At 47.2% G+C, this 18617-nt stretch overlaps 1 protein-coding gene across 11 annotated transcripts in view; it reads right to left on the minus strand.

Annotated features, from left to right (window-relative positions):
* The window catches only part of ARHGAP17 (Rho GTPase activating protein 17), a 41409-nt gene extending 23244 nt beyond the window's left edge, over positions 1 to 18165 (minus strand). For 8 of the 11 annotated variants that reach the window (XM_048320727.1, XM_048320729.1, XM_048320735.1 and 5 more), the window contains exon 1: positions 18032 to 18165. In XM_048320727.1, coding sequence (XP_048176684.1) covers positions 18032 to 18084 — 53 coding nt within the window. In that variant the 5' untranslated portion in view covers positions 18085 to 18165. The remainder of the gene's footprint in view (positions 1 to 18031) is intronic. The other 3 variants (XM_048320739.1, XM_048320738.1, XM_048320728.1) reach the window with 2 other exon arrangements.
* Between the last annotated feature and the right edge of the window lie 452 nt (positions 18166 to 18617).

An 18617-nucleotide genomic window follows, 5' to 3' on the forward strand; every position in this document is an offset into this window, starting at 1 on the left:
CAAATCCATTGCACCAAGCTCAAAATGGTATTTCCAAGTGCACATGGAATAATCCAAAGCAAACTGGAATCAATGCACCTGAGTGTAAAGGAATATAAAACCATGGGAAGAACAGGAGAGTCACCTTCATCTCTTTGTACTGGAGCACTGCAGAGCTTTATCCATCAGAAGCAGTGGGAATGGCAGCCTAAAGCTTCCTTTAACCCCACCCATGCACAACCTTCACCAGAAACCTCCCATCACCTCATCCTGCTGAACTCCATAACACTAAATCAGAGGATTTGGTACTTGAAAAGTTCATCAGAAGTTAATGGTATTCCCAGGAAAGTCTGCCTGACTACTCCACACACTTCCAGACAAAATACCTGTTACAGACATACTCCTGGTCTTTACACACACACTTCCACACCTTTTGCTGTCCCAGTTTACATAAACTTTAAATTGTTTAATGTTGACACAGGTTTATTTGTTGTTGGCTCATTGACTCTAACAGTGCTTGATCCTCCCTTTGCCAGGCCTATAAAATAAATTCAGTTCACCCTACTCTGCTGCTCACCGTTTACTACACATCTACACCATGGAGCACTTGGAGGGACTCCAGGACACTCTTTTCCTGTTCAGAGAATTTCCCCTGCTGCTGCCAGAGTCCCTCAGCTACTCCAGACTTCATCAGATCCTGCAATCTGTCAAATAACCCACTGCAAACCTGGGCATGCACAGAAAGCTCATGTTCCTTATCAGGCCTCAGTGGCTGAACGTGCTAAAAGCCTCCAAGGACAAGATTCCTGCAGCTTTGGGTTGGTGTTTTTAAGGCATTTATTTGACTTCAATTTCACAGCACATTATCTGCTTGAACTAGTTGTGAACCATAAGGTGTTTAATAATTAAATGCCAGAATAAAGTAAAAGCTCAAAACCTCTGCCAGACTCAGACAAAAGCAGCTGAAATACTCTGACAGCACTGGAATATTTATTTGTTGAGGAAAACACAGACAAGATTGATAAACTTTTCTCCCACCCAAACAGAAATATTTTGTCTGATGGAAATTACACCCTGTTAGAGAGCAATTATTTATACTTATTACTACATATATATATATACACACACATATATATATATATATGCTAGCCCTGCAAAACCCACTCTGCTTTAGCCACAACATTAATTCAAACCTCCTCAAATATCAGAACAGAGCTTCTATACAACTTGAGTAATACAAAGTTTGATTTCTCCTTCCCTTCCTTTCTCCTAGGATATCCTATCCAGTGGAGTAAAAAGCAGCCATGGTTTAGTACTGTGCTAGCAGAAGTTTGTTCCAGTTTAAGTGTGGTTACCCACATACTATGGATCACTGTGTGAAGTGCAAAATAATTTTACTTATTTTTCTTAAGCTCTCTTCATACACTGAGCTGGTTTCTCCGGGATCTAAAGCCCCAGCTGGATCTCCTCCACGTGGGATGCTCTCCCCAGCCCTGGGGAGACACCCCAGCAGGAGCGTGGCCAGGCCAGGCAGATTCAGAACAGTCCCTGGTGATGATGTCAGGTTCGGAAGTGCAGTGAGGGAAGACCTCACCCTTCCTGCAGGCCCACATTCCACCTTTAATAAGGAAGCCAAGAAAGAGCCACTAAATAATGTTGTTTTTCAGTGATCACAGCCATGAAAGAGAAAACACAACCCTGTGATAGCAGCACAGCCCATCTCCTCTCTGCACAGGGAAAAGCAGCAAACCATCAAAGGGACCTGGCTCCTTCAGAATTCACCTGTCTCCCTTGGAATTAACCTCTGTCTCCCTTGGAATTACAGGTATGACCAGTTTGAAGTTTATATCCAACTACAGCTTCGAGGGATGCTAATTCCTTCTGCCAGCTAATTAGAGAAGCAGCAAACTTCTAAAAAATAACAGATTTTCTTTTTCACTGCTGAACTTCTGTCCTCAGCCCTTGTTAGGGCTTATTTGCACCTTATTTAATTGAACTAATGAAGAAATCCTTTTGGAATCAAGAACTGGAAGCCTGAACTGCAGAGTATTCCCAAGGGCTTTCCCAAGCCCAGCAGAGCTGGTCACCGGCCGCCAGACTGGAGCTTCCTTCCCCCATGGGACACCCTGAGCACAGCCCAGCACAAGCTGAGCCTCTGAAGGCCAGACCGCAGCAGCCAGGGCTGTTTACATTCCCAGAGCTAAACTCCACTCAGTCCAAGCAGTTAAATCTGGGTTGCAAAACCAGGTCCCTCCAAGCCATTACTAATGGGGAAAGCACACCCTGCCCAGCCCCTCCTGGGGCCCTCACCACAGGATGGTCCTGCAGGAGCTGTCCCTGTGCCTTGGGAGGGCAGGATCCACAGGGAAACAGGGACCTGCCTGGCCCAGAGCCTCCCCACACCTCTGGTGACAGAGGCGGCAATCCCAGGTGGTGCTGGCAGATGGGACAGAGCAGGGCACGAGCAGCAGCCCAGGAATGTTGGATTGTGCACAGACGGCTGGCACCCCACCCACCACAGCAACAGTACAGGGGCCTTCAGCTGCCCAAATCCAAAATATCTGCCAGCCTGGCAGTGCTCCACTGGAGCAGAACAGAGCTGCTCCCCTGGGAAAGAAGTTTCTGAGAACTGAAGCTTCTCTGCTATACCACCAGAACCCTGACATGAATCAACTGGTACTGAGGTCTTAAATCAGCAGTGCATTTTAAAAGACTGATTGTAAAAACAGAACTGAACAATCATTTGCTATGGCTATAATAATCCTCTTAAGGAAAAAAGGAGATAAAGCTACTGAATTCTATGAAAGCAGTACTTTCACACAGTTAGCACAACGTGCTGCCCACTGTGCAGAGCTTCGTGTGCTGCTCCTCATATCTGCACTGCCCCTCTCCTGCATGGATACAAGCCCTGGTTCAGCTGGGATATAATAACTGGAATAATTTGACAGAAATAGTTGCTCTTCAGCCAAATCAGCTCCCCCAGTTCAGCCTTTGGACAAACAGCCTCCTTGACACAGCTCCAGGGTGGGAACAGACAGAAGCAAAAGGCAGGGCAGGCTCCGAGCACAGCTCATCTGGCAGGTTCAGCCAAAACCCTGAACAGAGCCAGCCTTGCCCTCCGTGATCTCAGGACACAGAGAAACTGTCATTTTTAACAAAACTGTTGTTTCTTCAAGCAAATTTTCTTTTCAAGACAGCAAATACAGTACTTAGCATGAAATAGGATATGGAACAGAAATGCTGGTGCCATTTCCTACTTGGGGATGGCATGGCCTTAACTCATTCCAAGCAAAAACCCAATTGGTTTTACAGGGAAAGACTGTATTTTTATTCTAGACATGTTAACACAATACTTTAGCTTGCTGTGACATTTTAAAAATGCATTCCATGTGCCCCCAACTGAACTGCTCTCAGAGTGTTTTATGGTATAATTCCTTTTAATTCCTTTTACTTTACCCCTTCTTTCTGACTTAGCCTGAAGCCCAGCCCCGGGGCTCTGCTGCAGCTCAGAGCATGGCTCAGCCCGAGCAGGGTGGGCAGAACAGCACCCACCCCACAGGTTAAAAACTGATCCCCTCACTTGGTCATTTTGCAGCTCCTTCATACTTCCAGGCCAGAAGACTTCTCTGTACATCTGGAAACAGCAGATGGGAATTCCTGAGATAAAAGTGTTTATCTTCCATTGGGAAAGAATTTACATTTACACATATAAAACGAAGAGGGTCTATTAAATCTGCCACAGTGAATTTAAAATAAATAAAGCTTCATCTAAACAGTATCTGAGATCTCCCTGGTCCTGCCCATCACTGGGGCATCAGTCCTGAAGCAGGGCTGATCTCCAAGGCAGGTCAAAGCTACAGAATCACTGCAAGAGATTTTTTCAATGGCCTGCAGAGACAGGCCAAGGGAGAATGGCTTCCCACTGACAGAGGGCAGGGATAGATGGGATATTGGGAAGGAATTTTTCCCTGTGAGGGTGGGCAGGCCCTGGCACAGGGTGCCCAGAGAAGCTGGGGCTGCCCCATCCCTGGAAGTGTCCAAGGCCAGCCCTTGTCCAGTGAACAGCCCTTGGAGCAATCTGGGATAGTAGAAGGTGTCCCTGCCCATGGCAGGGGGTGGGACTGGCTGGACTTTAAGATCCCTTCCAACCCAAACCATTTCATGACTCTTTGAAATCCACACTCCTGAAAGGCTGACCAGGAAGGAACGAGAGCAAACCTGACACAAGAGCTATAAAAACTTGGCCATTCCCAGCAGAACAAGTGACTCAGTTGAAATGTCACTGTGGAACAAACCCCTGACTCACCCAGCGCTGGGCGGGGGCCCTGGCAGAGGTGATGCCATGGGAGGGCAGTGACAAATCCACAACCCTGGAAAGGTCTCAGTGGAAGCAAGGAGACATCCTCCCCAATCTGGAGACAGAAGTAAAGCCAGCCTTCCCTGCTGGGTGGTTTTTCCTCAAACAAAGGCTTGTTTGTTACCAGGAGTAACCAGCTCAGCTCACTGGTGAGGTAACACTGAGCACCTTGGTGGGCTGGCAGCACATCCTGCCTGCTTTCCACATACAATAGGCAGCACTTGCTGCCAGGAAAAATGAAAGAATCAGCAGCTCTGTACCAAAACAAGGAATCCAGAACGAGATGACAATTTCCCTTCGAAAAGATTTGCTCTTCTAACACTCGCCGAGACAAACTTCACAGAAAATACAACTCCAAGGTGTTTCAGGACCACAAACTCACTCCTCCCTGTTTGACCTTAGACTAATTTTTGAAAGGAAACCAGCACGACCCAAGAGAAACATCAGTATTCTGAAGTGGGTTTCAAATGTTCAAAATTAACTCAGAGAACACTGTCAGGTGATAGTCACCACTCACTTTCAGTATTAGTATTTAGGGAACACCACACACAACCAGCCTTTTACTGGACTTTTAGTCCAGTCCAGTACAACTTTTAGTTTGCCTCCTATCCTCATTTTCACCCAAATTAACAATGTAAGCTTTTGTACAAGTATTAAAATTGATTTAATTGTAAACTGGTGACCACAGATGTTTCAGTGACTCAAATCCCACCAAAGGCTGCTGTTTTGGAACTCACCCACCAGCTGCAACTCCTGTGCTTCCAGTCCTTTAGAAGAGCTTTAAATTGGTGCATCACCTCCAAAATATTTCAGTAATCCAAACACCTCAGAGCTGCACAACTACAATTCTGGCCTCAATGAGTGGATAAAGACAGTGGATAAAGCTGGGCTGCTGCTTTGCCCTCCTTCTTCATTATCTCCACTGAGTTCCCCCATCGAACTGCGCTTGGTCACTCACTCTCAAAGCTCAGCTTTGATTTTCCACTGCAGCCATGGATGTGGGAGCAGGGAGCTGCCTGCTCTAATGAGAGGCAGAGCAGGCTTCAGGGAGATAATAATCTTGGAAGGAGAGCAGAGTGCTCCTGTGCAGAGCAGGGAAACCCATGACAGACTCTTCACAGGACGGGACTGAAATTCCTGCGTTGGTGAAATGGATCCAAGGCTGGTCTCCGGAGCAAGGCAGTAAATTTAGCTCTGGAGAACAACCACAGCTCAAGCCAAATCCTATTTTCAGGCCACTCTCAGAGGGACAGGCACTGCAGCAAGGACCTGCACAGCTCCTCCTTGTAAAACACACACTGAATGGTTTTCATATTAGACCTTGAGAATTCCACCAAATATGGTGCAGTTCAAGAAAAGCACTGTTGGCTTTAGTCTAGCAAAGCTAGGTAAATCATTTTGAGCCACAGTACTGCAAATTTGAGATGAATTTAAGCTGAACTTTCTACAGGCAAAATTACAATAGTGGTCTAAAAGTAGAAGCCCATTTAGAGCAGTTTTGATTGAGGGAGGAAGCGATGTTTCAGTGAGCAGCCTGATGAGTCCAACAGCTTGTGAACTTCTGGGTACAAATAAAAATTTACAATTCAGTGCTTCCAATTAACTACTATCCTAGCAAATCAGATACTGACTGCTGACCTGCTATTTTATACCAGGGACCAAGTCACAGCTATTAAAGCTCTCCCCCATATTCTTTTTGACTTTGAAAAACCACAGGCCTCTGTCAGGCAAATAACAATGTGACTTCTTTTAAAAGAAGCGCATTTGATTTGTGAAACTATTAATAGTGTCTGAAGGAAAAGACAAGTGCTGCTGCAGGGGATTAACATTCTAACTGCTAAAATCCAGGCAAGGTGAAATCCAGCAGCGGTCTCATGTTTTGCTCCCCAAAGAAAAAAGTCCTACGACAAGCTGTTATAAATTAGTGACCAAAGAACCCCAAAGAACCCGAGACAAACTTTAAAAAGTTTCTGGTGTAGCTTATCAAATCATAACGTATTTCCTATGCTTTGCTTTTTCCCCCTTAAGTACTTCAATCTACATTTCTCATGCTACACTTTACAATAGAACTTGAGCTTTCCAAACATGTCAGTTCATTAACATAATTTATTTTTAAAAAGTACACAAACACCCTCCCCACTATGTCTTGGTAACTGCTTTTAATATTTAACTGCCAGGTATTTATTTACATTTAAAAGTTTATTCTCATACAAGGTCTTTACCTCCCTCCCAAGCAACAACCTCTTACTTACGCAGTATCGTTTATCTAAGATTAGCTGGGTACAGTTCTGCTACAAGACACAGTCCAGCAGAAAGCAACCTAAATTATTCCTGAATTGTTATTCCTGAATGTCAGGCGTAATTTTACAACCCCTGTGTGCCAACAGGACAGTAGGTGCTGCCAGAACAGGGATTCCTGTGTTTTGTGCCCTGGCAGTGCTCGGGCCACAGCAGCAGCTCCAGGTGAAATTTAACCTGGGCACCAGGAGAAAGAAAGGATCCTGGCAGCACCTCAGGACCAGCACCTGGCCAGGGCTGCTCACCCAGCTGCTCACCTTGGCCGCTCTCCACAGCCAGGGCTGCTCACCTGGGCCCTCCAGGGCACCCAGGTCTGTGCCAGCTCCAGTCACCTCCATGCCAAACCCATGGCACGGAGCAAACGCTTGACTCCCCCTCACTCAATTCCCTACAACTTCTCTCCTTCCAGAGGCCCTGCCTGAAACACACCCCCTTCCCAAATGTAGGTCTTCACAGCCCTCCCTGCATCACCAGCAGCTCAGACTGGAATCATACCCAATAAAAGAAACTGGCTCCCAGTTGCCTTGGCCCTCTCCTTGGCCACCCCACGGGCTGGGGAGGAGGCACCAGCACAGGCTGGATAGGGACAGGGAAATCTGTCCCTTTCAGCAACGACAGCTACTTAAGATCAGCTTAAACTGATCATGAAACTGCACCCTGGGGCCAACATTTCATTCCCACAAGGTGACATCAGCTGGCAGAGCTGCTGACAGAAGTGGCTGTGTCCTCCCTCCTCCCACTTCATCTCCCTGGCCCTGCAGGAACATCCCCACTGTCAGCAGCTCCAAGGACTGGCCTGGCTCAACACCCACCTGGCTGGGAGAAAAGGCATTCTCCAGTCAGAGACCAGAGGTGCGAGCACAAAGGACTGGGAACAAACAGAAGGGCAGCTCAAGAATCAGGGCTGGCAGAACTCCGGGCACTGCTGCGCAGCCTGAAGCAGCTGAACGTCTGAGCAGAGCCGAGGCAGCAGCTGAGAGCTCTGGATGACAGGAGGGCTCAGGGATTCCCTACATGTGGCTTTGGCAGCTTTCAGATTTAAGAGAGTGCAGTCCCCTTGCCAAACCACCTGCTGACATGGAAACTCCTCCACATGTGAAAAGGGAATAAAAAAACCTACCAAAACACTCTCCAGCATCTCCTGAACTTCCAAACTGGTCCTCGATTTCCACTCTAGCCACAAGACAGGTGGATTACCATGATCTCAAGACATTTTTAAGCTTTATGATTTCTTTTCCCAGAAGTCTTGCACTATCAATTGCTGGAAAAGGACTCCAAGAAGCAGCACTGCCTTTTCCACAGACGAACTTTTTACAGGACAGACATGTCTGAATAGGAAAAATATGCACTACAGGAATGAACAAAATACACTGAACTGCTGAAAAAACCCTGGGCGTTTTTTGCATACTTGGTTGCTTTTTTTCAACTTTGATAAGACAAGGGGGATGGCTTCACACAGACAGCGAGTAGGTTTAGATTAGATATTAAAAAGTAAGTTCTTCCCTGTGAAGGGGGTGAGGCCCTGGCACAGGTTGCCCAGAGAAGCTGTGGCTGCCCCATCCTGGAAGTGTCCAAGGCCAGGTTGGGTGGGACAACCTGGGACAGTGGAAGGTATCCCTGTCCATGGCAGGGGGTGGTTCCAACCCAGACCATTCCAGGATCCAGTGATTTCAGCCTTGCATAAGGGTCAAAAAACTCCAGTCCTGAAACATTCATTTCACCAAAGGTAATGCTGCTCTTTTTTAATGTATTGCCCACCCTGATCTATTTTAAGTTTGGGGATTCACAAAACTGGCAAGAGAAAGCCTTGGAGAAGGAACCAAACTGAATCAACACAAGAAGCAAAACAAGGAAATGCAGAAAAGGCAGAACAATGAAGCAGGAATAGAAAGTCAGGCTGCAAAAAGGGGCTAGAAGCTTCGAAATAACAGTAAAAAGGCTATAAGGGAATTCGGTGAGCTGAAGTTATATAAAATCAGCTGGTGACAAACCAGGGATTATTCCCTATGCCCACGATTTCACAACGGAGCCTTTGCGCTGATTTCCTGAGCGTGGCCATGATTAACAATTAATGGCTCAGCCCTTGATTATGTTTCAGCAAGAGGAGGCGAGGCTGCGGCAGCGCCCGGCATCCCTGCCGTGAGCAGACCCGGCCCAGCCCCGGGATCCCGGCGCTGGACACAGCTCCTGTTTTCCTGTTGCTTGGACACAGCACATACAGAGCACATGAGTGTGTCCAACAAGCAGAGCTGGGCCATTCCCACCCTGCCACGAGGCTCCTCTGCTCTTCCAGCACGAAACTGAAAGTTAACTCAATCCCTGCATTTCTGAGAAGGAAACAGGAGCCTCGCACTAATCAAGGTTTATGATCCCGCACTTAAACACACGCCTGGACCTGCTGTTACAAAACCAGGATTACTTTAGCCTGCTGTTCTGTTCCTACAAAAAATAGCAGCTCAGAACACTTAATCTGCGTGTGAAATCGCTTTGCAGCAGGGCAGACAAGCTGAACGCTCAACCCAAACAGAAGCTGCAAGCTCAGCTCACACATTGATTTCTCTGTGTGAGAATATCAGTTTTTTAGCTTCATTTCCTACAGAAAATAGAATTTTTAGTCTGGGGATTGATGTTTCCTAACAATTGCTTGATATTTATATGTGAAGAGTCTGCATTTGAATAATTGTGTACTTTCCACAGCCATATCTCAGCTGTGACTTTTCAAACTGCCTGCAGGACAATTTATCTTCTAAAAACCGGCCCATCTTTGAAATTAATTTTCCTGTCACTGGCTAAAGTAGCTTTCTTAGCTTTGAACACGGAGGATGTATGTTACCTGTGTGTACAACAGCATTAACAGCTCTCAACAGTGACCTACCTTGTCTGTGCCAATTCAGCTGTAAAAGCTACCACTTATCCTTCAATTAATTTTAAATTTCACTCTGGAAGCATCACTGGGATCTTGAGAAAACAGTGAGATTATGTATACAAAAATTTCAGTGCAGCAATCTGGAGCACAGGACAACTTGCAAGACAGAAGGAAAAACTCCTCCTCAGTTGACCCTTCTGATCCAAAGGCCATTTGGCCATTCTGCATCTCGATGTGTGCACCCTGCTGGCTCTTTGATTCACTCCCCTGCAGTCACTCCAGGATGTCCCTGTCACTCTGCAGTGCAAGTAACTCCAACAGACAACAATCCCTATCCAGGAAAAAAGGCTCCACCTCAGCAAGAGGAGCACTTGTGACCTCACCCAGCTGGCCTGGGTTTGAGGAACCCTTTCCTGGTGAGAAGCAGCACCGGCCAAAGAGAAGTTGCACAAGTATCCTGACTGTCCAATGGATCAGCCATGGAATAGTAACTACAAACTCCAGGGTTCTAAGGCTATTTGGTTCCTAAGGAATAAATTTTAATCAAAACCACAGAATCCTGGAATGGTTTGGGTTGGAAGAGATAGAGGATCAAATTTAGCCTTCAAGACTGGTACCTACAACAGCCAAACAGCCTGAAAAATGAGGAATCTAGAACAGTAATCTGTTAAAATCACTTGATATGTCACCACCAACTGCTGTGAAGGCACTTGGTTCTGAATTACCAAAATCAGACTTCCTCACCCAGTTTAACTGGTGTTTAATCAAACTACCATAATTTCAGATCAGAGCTGTGCCAACTGCTGCCTTAGACAAGGCCCAATACCATGGGCTGGAGGTTCTCCTAAAATGCCAAAAAAACGGAGCTACTTCATTTAAGTTACAATTATTTTCTTTCCAGGAACTGTGCAGAATATTAGAAAACATTTCTAACACACGAAGACACTTTTCATTTAACCCCATCCTAAAAAGATCCTGTTATTTGGCATTTTATCATTGCTAGTACAACGACCTCTAACAAGCAGCTCTAGCCCCAGATCCATTATCATAACCTAAAAATACCATGCAAGTGTCTAAGAAATACATTTGCTTTCATCATTACACTTTCCAAGTGTATCCCATTACAGCATCAGGCTGAAACAGACTCTTACATCACTTCTGGCTACTTTAGAAGATCAAATCATTACTATTTCAAGATTTTGACTCTGGGCATAACCTGATATTAAAATTATTCACTCTGAAGAACCCCTATCAGATCAAGTCAGAATCAAGGAATCATCCATGCCCAGAGATTGGGATTACTTTGTTTATATGAACAAATATCAGGACGAAAAAACACACCTCCTGTGCCTTCAGCTGAGCTGCTGCCACTAAGGAACGTTCAGGTGTATTTTTACCTCCCTATTCTGCTGTTATGTCAGATACTAAAACCTCCACCCTGGATGCACCTAACCCCTATGGACAATATCCTTTCCTACTGCTCCAGCTCCCTGTGCTTCCCTAAGTGCTTCCCCCTGGAAGTGGCACAGCTCCGGCTGGGAATGGTGACTCAGGCTCCGGTTACGTGCTGTGGCGCGAGCACGGTGTGCCAGCTTTGGCACTACCCTTCCAGCTCACCTGCACCTCAAACCCTTCTGAAACCACCTGAGAATCACCTGCACAGAAAGAGGATTCTTTATTCTTCATTTTAAGGCACTGTAAGACCAGGCTTTCTTGAGACAGAGGCTCCCTTTATCCTCACACAGCCCTGACCCCTAGCAGAATAGGGAGCCCAAGCTGATCCAGTCAGAGCAGATCCCACAGTGTCTGTCTGGATTGTGAATATTTTATCAGTCCTCTCATCTGTTTCATCAAGCAGCAGCTTGAACAGAGCCAAAGGAGAAGAGGACACGCATGCAAGAAGGCAATTAATACTACCCAAATCCTCCCGTTTGGAATCTTTTCGTTTCTTTTTCTGCAACAAAAATCTCAAGTATTTTACCCACTGCCCACTCAGCACCTGACACACAAGTTGGACACAAAGTTATATAGTTACTTTTTTCTTTTGACCAACAGGCTTTAGCTGGTTCCTACTGGAGTTCACAACATTTATTATTCCAGCCAACAAAATTTAGTTTGTTGTTTAGTTTCCTCTGGGAAAGAGAAGCTTCGGGGTGACCTAATTGTGGCCTTCCAGTACCTGAAGGAGCTGACAAGAAAGATGGGGAGAGACTGTTCACAAGGGCCTGGAGCGACAGGCCAAGGGGGAATGGCTTCCCCCTGCCAGAAGGCAGGTTAGATGGGATACTGGGGAGACCTGGTTCTGTCAGATGCCACCACGCAGAAGCTACCCCTGGCTCAGAGCTGGGAGGACACACGTGGGAAATGCCACCCACGGGATCCCTGGGCCTCACGCCCTGCCCACGTCACCGCTTCTGGACGTGGGCAAGGCAGAGGCAGCCCAGGCAAGGCATTCCCTGGTTTCATGTGGTCTGGAAGCAGATCACAAGCAATGAGGCTTTTAAACTGAGGGCTGAGCAACTATTTACTCATTGATTTAAAACCTGGTGCTGCCCTTGTAAGGGCACAAGAAAGAGAGTTTCTTAAAAACACACAACTTAATTTCTTAAGTGTGTAATCTTCAGGATTCTTAATGACCTGGACTTTAAACATGAGATCATCTTGGCCCGTGAGGAATTAAGAGATCCTGATAAACTCACTGCCTTTACAAAACCTAAAGGAAACACCAAAACTAGGCCAGAATACACTGTTTTCTTTCCTCTTCACAGCCAGAGCCTCTGGTCCTACCAGGGGTTCCAGCACAGCAATCCAGCAGCTCACCAGAGCAGCAGTTCAGCCTCACAGGTCTCCCCAGCTCCCAAGCTCTCCAACGAGACAGAACAGTGGAAGAAACTCACTACAGAGTCCTCATCTTCAGTAAATTCAGGTGATTTTTCCTTTGGCTTCAGCAATCTACTTTGAAGGGGACATTAATCAACAGGATTAACAGACACGCTCACAAAATTCAATCTAGACCACAGCTTGGACCCGATTTATAACCATCAATTTCTGGAATTATTTCTATAATCTGTGGTTTATGACTGTGATAATACAGTCCCAAACCCCCCATACCTGTGCCAAGTCTCGCCACAAGCAGCAGCCCCAAACTGAACACATAATAGCTGCCTGTTTTTCTATAATTGGAAGTTTGTCCTGTTCGAAGAATCCAACTCCCAAGCTGCACAAGCCATTACATTGTGTCAGAGGTCCCCAAAGGGTGCAGGAAACAGATAAATGCACTGATACCGAGAGACTTTGTTGACCCTGCTGGGGCTGAGCAGTGCTGCCAGGGTAACTGAGCTCTTTACTTGCTCCCAGCCCACATGGAAACTCCACTTTGCCAAGTTTTGTGCCTGTGCAGAGCCCCCAGGACCCTGGAAGCAGCCAGATAAGGAATATTTTGCAGCTGTGTGTGCCAGCTCCCTTCAGCCTGTGTAGCTCCTGCCATGCTCTCTCTCCAACAGCCCCACTCCCCAGATGGTTATCCCAACAGTGATCCCCAGGCTGTCATTCCCCACTGCTTTGGCTTTCACACACACTTTGTTCCCACCAGTGCCTGACCTGAAGCCCCAAACCCTGCCCCTGCTCAGGAACATGCATCCCCCTAATTAAATCCACCCAGACTCCTTTAAACCCGTCATTGGATTCAGCTGCCATCCAGAAAGATCTAATTTCCTAATTAGAGACCTGGAACTTCATTTGGAGATAAACAGGAAATGCTTGAGATAACGATTATAAACACTGAAATGAGATTTTTCTTTTCATGAGCACTCTGATGGAGACAAATGCCAACCTGCAAACTCCCCGTAAATATGAAATATTTCAATGCTGTTTACCACTTTTCCAAATATCTCTGCCAAACACAACAAGCAGTGCAAATAAATAACACTTAGAAGATTTAACTCCTATTAAAGGATTGTTGGATGAGCCAGAGATTTTCAAGTACTAGGGTCATATTCAATTTTTTTCCCCTACACAAGAACCAGAAAAACATTAAAGAAGAAATTATTTGAGATTAAATGGCACTTTAGGATTAATGTTACATTGATGGAAGCATTAAGAAAGATGGATGCACTCTTGTTTTACCACCCTGGACACCTGAAAAAGTGAGTTCCAAAGTACTATCAACACAACATGAAGCAGAAAAACCTTCCTTAAGTAATAATATACAGAACAATTCTGGGGAAGACAAGAATCAATTAATAAAGCTTTAGCAGAGAAAAAAAAAAGGAATAATTCAGACTATCCACATTTTCCATGAAGTATTACTAGAAATTTTTGCTTTCCAGCAGGTTTTCCAAGTACAGATAAACGTAGCCAGCTCCTCCTTGTACAATATTTCAATAACAGGCATTTTAACATAACTTGCTTTAATGTAATAATTATATTACAACTCCAGTTCCAACTCAAGACTTGCACATTGCCAAGTGGCTTGAAGAAACACTAAATATAGTTCAGCACAGCAACTTTTATGCAGGACATGAGCTATTAAAAGCCATGTTCCAAAACTCCTAGTGAGTCAGAGCAATGCCATGCGTACAGGGCCTGGAAAAACCTATTTGTACACAAGGAGTTGTATTTGAGCACTGGGAAACGAGCACAGAAGCTACAGTAAGTCAGCCTCTTGCATAAAACCAGAGCCTTCTGAGGCACTTTGTGGGCTCTTCCAGATTTCTAATTAGTCAGAGCTGCCTGTCCCTGGTTTAAATTACTGCAAGAGCCCCAGGGCAGATCGAGTATCTCTCCCAGCAAAGGCAGTAAGAAAATCCACCTGTCTGATCTTGGGTGACTTCACCAGACCCAAACCGCCCCAGCAGTTGTCTGGAATAATTTTTAATCACGATGATACTCAGGGATTGCACCTAAAGGATGAAGAAAGAACCTGATGGCGGCAACAACAACAGCAGCAGCAGTTGGTCCCCAGAGGCCGGAAGCCCAACTCGTGGAGATTGTCACAGCCTGAAATGTCATTAATTACCAACCTGAGTTCTGTAAGCAAACAGCACGATCCAAACCTCTCCATGGGCTCATTCCTCATGGAAATTACTCAGCTATGTAGTTCAAATGCTTATTAGTGTATCAGTGCAAAGCTTTGATGACAATAGCTCTGAACATTTATTTTCATTAGGGATGACTGCAGCTATAAAGGAGAATATTCCCAAGCTTCTAATCAAATCTGTCTCCTTTGTAATTTATAAAAGGGCATGGAAACGGAGACAAGCACTTGTAGATACACGAAGAATTACCTTGCTGACATCAAACACAATATCTTTTAAATTTCTGAGCCTAACACTCAGGTGCTCTGCTAGAGTGAGGATCTGTTCAGGAAGCATCCCAAGGGAAGGTACAACCTCACCTCCCCAAATCTGTGAGACAGCACATCCTAAACCAGTCCACAACTGCAATTTCCCAGGGCTCTGTGCCCAGGCCAAACACACACACACAACTGCTCCCAGTGGATACAAGCCTTGGGCCTCTGAAGAGATGAAGGTTTAGAGGAATTAGGATAGAAATCCCATTAAAAGCAATCCCAGCACATGGCCTCTAAGGAATCACAGGCCACCTGAAATTCATGGAGTTCAGAATTAAAGTTATTGCTTTCTTCTCCACTCCCTCCCCAACTAATTTTTTTAAGCCTACCTAAAACTTTCCAGCTGTTTGCAGCTGGATTCAGGATGTAGCTCAAGATAAAGTTAGCTCTGAGCTCATTCCTCTGGGTTATCAGCCCTGTGCCTGTTGTGGGCAAGATGCCACTTTATGGCAATGCATTAATTCAGCTCATGTAGAACTAATGATTTCCTGGCAAGCCCTGCCTCTGCTCACCTGCAGGTCCCAGCCCCACTTTTTGGGAATTATCCTGACTGGATATGAAAGCCTTCAGGATGCCAAGAGCACCAACACACACTGGGACTCACAGTTCACTCCTCCAGCTAAGACTGCCCTGACAACATTGTGATGCCACCTCCAGTGACAGGTTGTGTCTCAGCCACCTATCCCAGGCTCTGGTATTTCACTTTTTAGATTTCCCAGAGTTTGTGCTGTTCCCCTCAGCAGCACTGACAACAAATCTGTCCAACATATGAAATATAAAGTCCTCAGCAGCAGATTGAACACTTAAGGCAGCCAAGAACATCTATGAGATAATTGCTGCAAATATTTAACACATCTATTAATTATTGTGGAATCTTGTTCCACTGAGCTAATACCCTCTTTAATTAAGTTTCCTACATGTATTTCATAACTCCATATAATTCCATCCATGGACTCACAGGCTCCTCATAAATGCCATTCCTCGGCTTTGATGGAGCTCTTGCCCATCTTTTCTTATTTCCCCTATTAAGGTGTTACTTTCCTGATGCCAGCTCTGGTATTTGGGGTCCAAGGCCAAGGATGCCACCCCTGGAAGTTGGCTGGAAGAAGGGCAGTGTCATTCCTACCTTCAGTCAAACAGCCCTTCATTAAAGCAACAACCCACGGTGCCAACGCGTGGCTGACGCAGGCCCAGCCCTGCTGACCTCAGGGTAACATGGCTGCTCTCCCACACCCCAGGGACCATGGACAAACCTCTGAGGGAGGGAAAAGCAGAGCAGGAGGAGACACTCCTTCCAAAAACAGCACCAGGAAATGCAACAGCCAGTCAGGGATCAGCCCCGGAGGGGCTGTGACCCCTCGGCACAGACCCCAAACTCCTCCCAATGCTGCTTCTCCTGTGGAGCAGCTCATTCTCCTGCAGGGTGCCCCATGGTCCAGGGCCTTGAAACTCTGAACCATCACCTCTTCAAACATTCACACAACCAGAGGGATCCTCTTGACGCAGGACTTCTCTCTCCTCATTCTGTCCCAGCACAACAAACTAATAAATGAGTTCACCAACTCAATATAACATAATACAACCCAAGAGAACATGTAATATTGCCAGTAAGATCCTGCTGAATGTCTGTCATGTCTTCGATGAATCCTGCAGTGCTTCTCAAACCAACTTTGAAAGCCTCAGCCCTGATACCTGAAAGCGAAACCCATTAAGATCTGTTCCTGATTTTACTTTGGGAAATGAAATAAGGCCCTGGTGACTCCAGGAATGCTTGACTAGCACATGAAATGTGAGCAGGTGAGCAATATGAAATAGCCAAAATTAATGAATATCAAACGTATAAAAACAAATGACTCAGTGTCATTTAAATAGTTTTTAATGAAAACCAATGACAGCAGTGTCTCCATTTTAGACTTTAGACCAGACCCCCCCACCCCATGCATGCCCAGGCTGCCAGGGCACCCCAGACTCCATGGCACGGGTGTGTGACAAGAACCTGCCCACACACCACACCCGAGCACCCTGCAGCCCTCACCTGCATGGCCAAAGGTCACTGCCAACCTCCCCACCCACACTTCCAAACACTGCTCCACACTCCACCTGGATTTGCCCCTGGAAACACAAAGCACCCCAAGCTGTTTATCCTACTCAGTACAACCCAGATTACTCAAAATTCCACTTGGGATTTGGAGCTGAGGCGCTGACACATGCAAACAGGGAATGCCAATAATCCCTCCAACAACATAAAAACTCCATTAATTTGTATGAAGCGGGAATGAGAGGACAAGGTTGGTTGGGAAGTTGTTCCCTCTTTAATAGCAAAACAAACCTATTAAAAATCTCCTCCTTGGGCATTATTAGCTGACACACCTGCCCTGGGTTGTGTGGGCTCCAAGGAAAATAAACACCCCGTTAAGAGAGTTACTGGAAAGGAGGCCACCAAAACATAAACTCAGATAAAAAATTTATACTTTCAGTATCAGAACTGACTTTCAATTTATACTCCCCATAGAGGAACTGATTTTCAGATTAAAAGCAGAAGAAAGTTTGTGCAGAAAAGTATTGACTTCTGCTAGAAGAGCGATGTGGTGACATTTGCATGTTTAGCTCAGGGACAGCTGCTGCTGCAGGACACTTCCTTGTCTAGGCACAGATTTCTTGCCACAGATCCGAGTTAAAAACCTTCCCAGACTCTGACAGCTGGAAGCTGGTAGCAATTGTACCTACAGGGCTCCTGTGAGTTTTGTTAAAATTAAATCCTGGGGAGGCAAATGAAGTCCTGGAGAGGGCACTCTCTGAAGTCTTCTTAGATGTGAGAGAAAGCGAGAAATAGAGCAGACACCTCAATATTAACACCGGGAGAAAGGAAACGAAAGTCGCCAAAGCGCAGACAGGAAGCGCCCGATGCAAATGGCCCTGCGGGGCTCGGGGAGGGGGGCTCGGCACCCCCGAGGGCTCCGCTGAACGCCGGGAGCCCAGCGGGGCTGTGCCCCCGGGCAGGCGAGGCGGAGCCCTGGGACCGACGCGGACCGAGCCTCCCGAACGCCTTTAACCCCGAGCGCCCTCGGCCGCCGCCGCCCCTCGCGCTTCCCGCGGAGCCCACCGAGGCTTCGCCCCCCGCGGCCGACACTGCGGAGCGCCCCCCGCGCCCCGTCCCGTCCCCGGCGGTGCCGCCGCCCACCTGCCCACAGTCTGGTTGGCGAGCTGCTTCATGCGGTTGAACTGCTTCTTCATGGCGGCGGCCGCTGCCCCGGGCCGCGCCGGGCCCCGCCGCTGCCGCCCCAGCCGCCCGCTGCTGCTGCTGCTGCCGCTGCCGCCACCGCCACCGCCGCCGCCTCCTCCTCCTCCGCCGCCGGAGCTCCGCCCGACCCGACCCGACCCGGCCCGGCCCCCGCCGCCTCCGCCACTTCCGGCCGCGCCCCCCCACTCGCCCCGCACGTGATGGGAGCCCCCCAGCCCCGGATGTCCCGCCCGCAGCCCGGATAGCGCCTCTGCTGAACGCCACGGCTCTGCCTGCGCTGCTCTCTCGGTGGTACCGGTTGCTGCTGCTTTATGACAGGCAGTCGGGCGGAGCTCCCTGGCGGGGTCGGCCGTCCCTAGACAGTTCCGACCCAGTATCCGGCGCTGTTACCGCAGAGCGGCTCCCGGACTACAGCTCCCGGTTTGCCTTGCACAACCGCCGCCGCTTCCTGGGCGAGGCGCTGCAGCCTGCGCACTCTCATTGGGCACCGTGTGGATCGGCGAGCGCTTGGACCAATCGCCGCTGA

The sequence above is a fragment of the Corvus hawaiiensis genome, chromosome 16, assembly GCF_020740725.1.
Source record: "Corvus hawaiiensis isolate bCorHaw1 chromosome 16, bCorHaw1.pri.cur, whole genome shotgun sequence".
Classification (NCBI taxonomy): Eukaryota; Metazoa; Chordata; class Aves; order Passeriformes; family Corvidae; genus Corvus; species Corvus hawaiiensis.